General features: G+C 35.9%; 2 protein-coding genes across 3 annotated transcripts; one reads left to right on the plus strand and one right to left on the minus strand.

Annotated features, from left to right (window-relative positions):
* The first annotated feature begins 2,511 nt into the window (after positions 1-2,511).
* On the plus strand, positions 2,512-5,399 carry LOC18033074 (trihelix transcription factor ASR3). Of its 2 annotated transcripts, XM_006420708.2 has the most exons (3): positions 2,512-3,479; positions 4,004-4,045; positions 4,844-5,399. In XM_006420708.2, the coding sequence occupies exons 1-3, from the start codon at positions 2,765-2,767 to the stop codon at positions 5,125-5,127; spliced, it is 1,041 nt and encodes a 346-aa protein (XP_006420771.1). In that variant the 5' UTR covers positions 2,512-2,764; the 3' UTR covers positions 5,128-5,399. The 2 variants fall into 2 exon arrangements, with proteins under 2 accessions (XP_006420771.1, XP_024047898.1); XM_024192130.1 differs by lacking the exon at positions 4,004-4,045.
* A 759-nt stretch (positions 5,400-6,158) lies between these two features.
* On the minus strand, positions 6,159-8,435 carry LOC18033229. The gene is made up of 2 exons (XM_006420709.2): positions 8,099-8,435; positions 6,159-7,387 (listed from the first exon to the last, which is right to left on the minus strand). The coding sequence occupies exons 1-2, from the start codon at positions 8,414-8,416 to the stop codon at positions 6,461-6,463; spliced, it is 1,245 nt and encodes a 414-aa protein (XP_006420772.1). The 5' UTR covers positions 8,417-8,435; the 3' UTR covers positions 6,159-6,460.
* Positions 8,436-8,455: the final 20 nt, after the last annotated feature.

Here is an 8,455-nt window from a genome sequence, read left to right on the forward strand (position 1 = left end):
CTATTACCCATAATTTTACCACATTAATCTTATAAAGTACTGCACATATTCTACTATTACTATTACTTTACATTAAATATTATAAAATATTGCCCAAATTTTTACTGCATTAAATCTTATGACATACTGCACAGATTCTTCTACTAGAACTAGTTTTCATTAAATTTGTAAGGCACTGCCTAAAATTTTACTACATTAAATCTTATAAAGTGCTACTCATATTTTTACTATTACTCAAATTTTTACCCTCGAATATCAGACTACTACCGAGACTAAGATTTTACTAATATTCGAGGGACGTCTATTTCACTCACATTTCATAAGGAAGAAGACTGCTTACCCAGATATTACTAATATTTGAGAGATTAGTTTACATTAATTTTTATGAAGTATTGCCTAAATTTTACTATTATTTGAAGAACATTTATTCTACTCATATTTCGTAAGAGAGAAAAATTGTCTCCACTCAATTAATTGAGAGAGAAATTAAGTCTCCGTATTGTAATATGGGGACTCGAACTCGTGCTCTCACACCCAACACTAAAGGTCGAGTGGCTATTGTCACAAACTTAATTAAGTGGCCTTCAAATAATTTTTTTTTTAATTTTACAACATGTGTCTAAATTCTAAAAAGAATAAGAGCTAAAAATTTAATTTGGACTTTGCTCACCCCAACTTTAAACAAAAATGATGCATATTACTACTTTTTACTCTTAAAAAATAAAAAGAACAAACTAAAATATTTTTTGAGAAGCTTGGTCATTGTACTAGGAGTTGCTGAGTTAGGAAGTTGTTCGCTACCAATGAGCATACTATGTCCCATTTTGAGAAAAAGAAACACTATAGGGATCCAAATGTTAATATCTTTAAGTTCCTAAAACCAAGAGCAACGTTTGTGGGGCCAGTAGCATCAAGTTGGGCCTACTAGATCACAAGAAGAATGTGACATTGTACTAACCCCCCGAAAAAAATCAAAGGCGCCCTTACGGGCCATGTGCTTCCAAACCCATTTCCATAAGCTTCTAATTATGATCAAAATATAATATAGTTTAGTCTTCTTTGATAGCCAATTTGATTTAATTATACATATAATTAAAGAGAAAGAAAGAGAGAGAAGAGAAGTAAAGGGCAATTTGTGTTGGGGATGTGGATATGTTACTTGCGAGAACAAGGAGGGGTGGGTAGTGGTACCCTCACCAAAATCTTTGTCCAAATTCTAAAGAACAAAAGTGGCTTTAATGGAGGGGGCCATGCCATCCATTAGGATTAGCCATTAAGTGAAGATTAGGGCAAATGATTCATTGTGATAATTAGAGTGATTAACATGATAATTTTTTTCTTTAGTGGTAGGGTAGGGTCGAGTTCGGTGCCCTTATCAACACATAATTCTTATTTTCTACACCATGATATTCGTGATTCTCAATAAAGATATTTAAAGAATAATCGTGTTGATTTATTTTAAAAGTTGATCGAGATGTATACCTCTTAGTTTTCACTTCTCTAATACAAGTTTTTACTAAATTTTATAATAAGTTAAAAGATGATTTTTAAAATTTCTAACGTCACGTATTTATATTTGATTTTATCTAGAGCCTAATTGAGAGTTGAGACAATAAATTGTAACCAAAATTTAATGATTTTGCAAATTCTAACACGACAAGAGAATCATTGAAATATTAGCAATTGAAAAAAAAAAGGAATATTTCAAATAGAAGGCATTTTTTTCACTCAATTGAACAAGGCAACAAAAAAAAAAAAAATCAATAGTAAGAATGAAAAGGATAGTAGGCAAAGAGAAATGGTGGCCCAAAAAACGCGTCAAGTGCCATATTCTACACAAAGAAAATGACCCTTTTACAGATATACAAAAAAAAAAGAAAAGAAAAGAAATTATTAGTCCACATATATGGTGCCCCTGTAAAAGATTTTCTCATTTCATCTCCAAATTCAGAAGGTAACCTTAGCTTATAGGAAACAAATCAAATCCAATCCCATTAAAAGAGCAATTTCATGACAGAGACCGCTTTTTTTTTTAATTAATTAAATGGGGGTAATCTTTTCATATCATTGATTCAATATGATTAATTAGCAAAATTTGAACCATTTGTCCTCATTCTTTACTAAAATTAGAGGAAATGACGTCAATAACCCTGTAGTTCAATGAAAATGTCATATAAATCTCTTTTAGAGTAATTATGCCAGTGATTAAACAAATCCATGTGATCATTTTTTTTAAGTAATAGGGTTTCGTGATTGTTTTTTTGAACTACGAGGGTATTGTTGTCATTTCACTCAAAATTAATCTTTAATAATTAGTTATTAAGGTCAATAACCCTATAGTTTCCAAGTTTTTTTTAAAAAATAAAGTATTGATGAAACCCACCCTTAAAAGTAATAATTAATAAAGAAAAATAAATAAAAATAAAATAAACCGTGAAAACATCTCTTCACTTGATGCCTTTCTATTTTTCCTTTTAACGCTCAAAATTCAATCTCTCTCTTTCTCTTCTTATCTCTCTTTCAAGTTTCTATTTCTCTATAATTCTTCTGTTACGGAGGAAGGATGTCTATTACGGAGGAAAGATGTTGAGATGGGAATAAGACGACCGTTTTCTTTAAACGGCGTAACGGGGTCATCTTAAAAAACGCCGTTACTTTGTATCACACGTTAACTCACGTGCCAATAAAAATTAGTCCCTATCGTTTTTTATTTTTTTTTTATAATTTTTTTTTACTTGCAGCCAGCATTTAATAAATTAAAATAATGGCTTTGGAGCAGCTAAGCCTGGCCCGGACGCCCGTTGACGGAGAAACTGACGGCGTTAATAACGGCGTCGAACAGCGCACGACGACGGCGTCAATCGACGGTGGTGATGACGGTTGCAAGGCTCCGAGGCTCCCGCGATGGACGAGACAGGAAATTCTGGTGCTGATACAGGGCAAAAGAGTGGCGGAGAATCGGGTGAGAAGGGGGCGGGCAGCGGGCATGGGTTTCGGGTCGGGTCAGATTGAACCGAAGTGGGCCTCTGTTTCATCGTACTGCAAGCGGCACGGGGTGAACCGGGGGCCGGTTCAGTGCCGGAAGAGGTGGAGCAATTTGGCCGGGGATTTTAAGAAGATTAAGGAGTGGGAGTCGCACGTGAAGGACGGAACGGAGTCGTTTTGGGTGATGAGGAATGACTTGAGGAGGGAGAGGAAGTTGCCGGGGTTTTTCGATAGGGAGGTTTATGATATACTCGACGGAGCGGCGACGGTGGCTTCGTCTGCGTCGCCGGGGTTGGGCCTGGCTCTTGCTCCGGCGGAGGAGACGACGACGGACGAGGCGGTTTTCGATAGCGGGAGGAGCGCGGCGGCGGATGATGGTTTGTTTTCGGATTTTGAGCCGGAGGAGACCACCGGGACTCCAGTCAAGGATGATGCGCCGGCTGAGGCCGCTCCGGCGGCGGCTAAGCCGATTTCGGCAACCATGCCAATCCCAGGTAATTCGAGTTTTGATTCTGCTAAGTGGACTTTTTTTCCCCTTTTTTTCTTTTTTGCCTTTTTAAAATATTTGTAATTAATAATAGCTATCTTAGTGATTGGTTCATTTTTTTTTTATAATTATTTTTTTAAGAGGATGTCATAGGTTCTGGAGATGAATGAAGAATGATGGTACAAAGTTTGGTCAGCAGGATTATTTTAATGGGAATTTGGTGGATATTCTAGTTAAAATAAATGAGATAATTTAATTATTTTTTTAATTTTTTCCAAAAAAAATTCATGAAATTTTTCTGGCTAATTTGAGATGACTCTTTTCAGAATTTTTGACAAATTGTAAAACGGATTTTTTTGGTTTTCCTGAAAAATGGTTAGGGGTTTAGGATGTTATTGAGATGTATTAGTAATGCTGCCTGAGACTTGACTTAAATCTTTAATTTTGAAAAATAATTATTCTTTTTAGAAAAATCCATAATGATTTGCAAAATTTTTGTGGTAGTTTTCAACTTTTTTTTTTCATTTGCAGAAAAACAGTACCAACCAAACCTACGAGGGTGTCATGGCCAAGGTATTCCTCTTTTCACTAGCTTTTTTTTTCCCCCTGTTCATAATATTTGATTAATGGCTAATCCTTTTAATATTATTGTATAAATTGCTAGCTTTTATAGATTCTCCCTAAATAAACACAGCATTAATTGAATTATTTTTTACCTAATAACAATTAACAAACAGCACTACTTGGTTCATTTTAAGTAAGGATGGTTTCTATTGGATTTCAAATATCCCGGGAATGTTTCTGGAAAATTACATTTTTTTTTTTGGTACTTTCTCAGATCAAGTTCTCACTCTCATGAATTGTTTGAAGCTTCCAAATTGATGGTCATTGCATAGTGATTTTGAACCATTTATGAGCACGCTCTTTCCTGTATTGAAAAGTCCTTACTAGATGCATAGGGGATAGGTTGCTTGTGACTGTTTAGTGAAATTGCAAAAGAAAATCTGGATCATTTGTTGGGATATTCTTTGTACTTGAGATATTAGAGTTTCTATAGGTTATGAGGGAGAATGTCTTGTATGAGACTGCTATCACGTCAGCAAATATTTAATTACCAACTGACAACACTTGTCGTAATTAGATTATGTCGATCACACCATCAGCAGATATGGTGTGACTGACTTCATTCAAGACTTTCTTTGTTATCGTATTGTTTCTCAAACATGATGAATATGATGATATGAAGCTGGGTAATAATGTATAAATCTATTTCAATGGAGAAAATGTATTCTACGAAGGTGACTCACTCTTGATTCTATTGCTAAGGTTAAGGTGCTTGTGATCCTCAATGAAAAATCATTGGACCTGCAGGTACAACGACCGAGAAACAGCCAGCTCCTGAGATAGGCTCTACTTCTCAAGATGGGCGGAAGCGGAAACGATTCACGGTAGATGGGGATGAAGAAATGAGCAATATGCAGTATCAGTTGATTGATGTTCTGGAAAGGAATGGCAAAATGCTGACTGCCCAACTTGAAGCTCAGAACAACAGTTTCCAGTTAGACAGGGAACAAAGAAAAGACCATGCAGATAGCTTAGTTGCTGTTCTTAATAAGCTTGCAGATGCTTTAGGAAGAATCGCTGATAAATTGTAGGAGGCAATCAGAATACACAGTAGTGTACATAACAGAAGTTCCGAAAGCAGAGGTGGATTAAATATGAAGATTTGTCTGAGGATCACATTTGAGATTGGGTTTTCCGTTTGTTTTTTAGTTTTTGTATTTTTACTATTCTTATTCACTTTTCAGTACTTTGTGGCTTAACTGCCATTATAGGGTTTGGTTTATACACAGATGGTAATAAGTTTAGAAATGTTTAGACGACAATTCAGCTTCCATGCTGCTAAATATATATCTCAAAGTTTATATGGACTGACTCTTTACCTTGATTATGTATTGGTGGTCGATTGTACAAATTATTGTTTCTACTAATCTACACTTAATTACTTGCTGCATGTTAATCTTCTTACTGAAAGTAAAATTGTATTTAGAGCTGATATACTTGTATAGACCTGCATGCATAAGAGATTTAGAGGTATTTTAATGAGGAATAGTTGGAGAAGAAAGCTTGATAATCATTAAATAAGCAGTATATGATTAAATATTGGTCGCTCAATTCATGTATTTTGCAAATCACTATTTTCTCTGGTTCAATGGTAATACAGTAGCATAGTGATTCTGTCATTCAATAGTTTGAATTAAAAACCACAACACCTCAATACTGTATATGAATTAACTTCCAGGGTTCTCTCCTCCCTGACATTGAGCTCTAAAATGATAATTTAAAATATTCTTCCAATCCCGGCCCTTAACCAATCTCAAATTATTATGAGCAGGGCTGAACAGAAAAAAGATCTCTTTGCATCTCTTTTAATTTGTTTAAAGAAATCGGTTTTAATTCTAGGAGAGGCGCTGCTAAGATATTGGTCAATAAAATAGTGGACGAAGGCAACAGAAACATTACACTGCATAAGTCTAGCACATAACATTGTACTAAAGCATATATTTTTTATATCTACTAACATTTCAGCCAATACTTGTCCCAAAACTAGTTCCAGAAAAATACATCATTTTCTCATCAATTACAGTTTCAATCTACCAAAAAAGGACTAGAATCATGACTCGGGTAATGGATAGTTGGATACGGTCAAGCAAGAAGCTAATTGTGGATATAGTCAACAGCGAGCAATCTATAATAGATAAATAAAAACCCACACAAGTTAAAACTCATGCACAATGCAATTACTTACACAGAGAAAAGAACTTTCATTTAATAAAGGAAAAAAAAAAGGGAGAAAGACAACCCAACAAGGAGGCAATCAATTGCTGGGTTGGCAAACTTTTGGACAAGACAAAACATAATCAAAGATTTCAGATTCAGAGTATTACATGTAATGACCCTGAGGCTTTTTAGAATCATTACAAAACATTAAGAATCAGAATCATCTGACCTTGATGGTGTTCGATATTTGCGACCAGGTTTTCGGAAACGAACACCATCATTTGTTACATTTGTTTCTGGTTCATCCTCTTCTTCTGCAGTATCACAATGTTGGGACTCTGTAGCAGCGATACCTACAGGAAAGCCCAACCGAGACAAGGACAGCTTGCCATCATATTCCTTGTTTTCTTTAATCTCACCACTACTCTTTTCTGCCTTAAGATCACCTGCTTTCTTCTTAGGGATAAAAGTCACTGATTTTGGAAGATCACCAGAAGCATTCTCTTCAACTGGCCCCACCTCTTTAGCTTTGAAATCTTTTACCAGCCTAAACACATCCATAAAACCCTTAATGCTGGATTCTTCACTATATTCATCTGACGAATCAAAACTGTAGTAAGTATATTTAGAAGGATTCATTAAGTAATCTGGAACCATGCAAGCATTTTGGGACGGCTGATATCCATCAATAGAATCATTAGCATCCATTGATGAGGTGTTGACTGAAGAACATTGAGTCCTTTCTGATGCAGTAACACAATCATTTTTACAAGCAGTATCAAACCTGACACGTTTTTGCAGCTTAGAATCTGCACTGATGTCCTTCCTTTTCAAAATGGACTTTGGTGGACCACTCACTTCAGATACTTTAGCATGCGAATTCTTAATTTTTGTATCACAGTCTGAATGAGGAAAACTAAAACTTTGAGCTTCAGTTTCACCGTCATCTTCTTTCAGCCTAATTCTTGCAGCATGATGATTGGCACGTGGGTCCTTAGTGGCAGCATTTAATGCGTTTGGAACCACATTGTGCAAGTTCAAGTAAGGCCCTTGTTCAGCTACATCATTCATATACAAGCGCTCACCAGCATTCTCTCTGCCTGCAGCTACTTTATCAAACTCATCTTCCTCTTCCTGCAGCAAGCATAAAAGATACAAGCTTTATAAGTAAACAGTCATAAGGAAAAAAAAACACAAAAAGAAAAAGAAAAATGCCGCTGCAGGTACACATATTCACAAGGCAAGCATTACCTCACTTTACTCAATAATATTGACATAACAAAGATACACAGTCTCTCTTCAAGTAACTGAACTTCCCTACGTAAGTAACACCATATAGCATAAATCAATTAGAAATCAGAAGAGTCGCAAACAAGTTCCAAAACTATCAGCAGCATTGTTTTTCCTAGTTGGTCATCATTAAACACTAAATTTTTCTGACAGTTTGTAGATTTATATACAAACTTAATTCATTTTGTTAAATGAAATACAACTAAACTAAGGCTCCATTTAGTATTGCTGCCTCTCACGGTAGCTTTAAAGTAACAGCTGTGTAAAGCGTTTGGCAAACAATTGCAACTGTGCATTAGAATTTAAGGTGAATTTTACAGCACACGGCGCCTAAGCATGCAGCTTTAACTTCGAAGCCACATCTCAATACGAAGCGGAGCCTAAACACGCAGTTTCTATTTTTTATTCCTTTTCTTTCACATAAATGTTGTCAAAAAGACGAAAATAGAGCCAGTTTATAATAATTTTCTCTATCCTTCCCGCAGAAATAAAAATCAAATTACTAAATAAAATAAATTAAAAATAAAAGGGAGGGGAAGAAGAGGGAAAAAAAACCTCGTTGTCAAGAGTGGAGTCCAAGCCAATGGAAGATCTGATCTCCCACTCATCTCTATCCCTAACAGGCTCGTCACCGTCATCGTCACCGTCATCGTCAAGACGGAAGTTTCTCCGGCGATTCTTGCGGAGGAACTCATCAAACGACGACGAACAAGGCGTTTCATCTCTGGCTGATGACGTGTCTTTGTCGCGCCTCCACTTACGACGCTCGACGGCGTCGTCTGAGAGAGACCAAGTGTTAGAATTAGAAGGCGCGAGAGAACCGAAGATCTTATCCACTCGAACTCTGAAGCTATCGTCGTCCATCGATGCCATTCAAATTTCAAATATTAAATTTATTTGCTTTCGTTTCGT

The sequence above is a fragment of the Citrus clementina genome, unplaced genomic scaffold (assembly GCF_000493195.1).
Source record: "Citrus clementina cultivar Clemenules unplaced genomic scaffold, Citrus_clementina_v1.0 scaffold_9, whole genome shotgun sequence".
Taxonomy (NCBI): domain Eukaryota; kingdom Viridiplantae; phylum Streptophyta; class Magnoliopsida; order Sapindales; family Rutaceae; genus Citrus; species Citrus x clementina.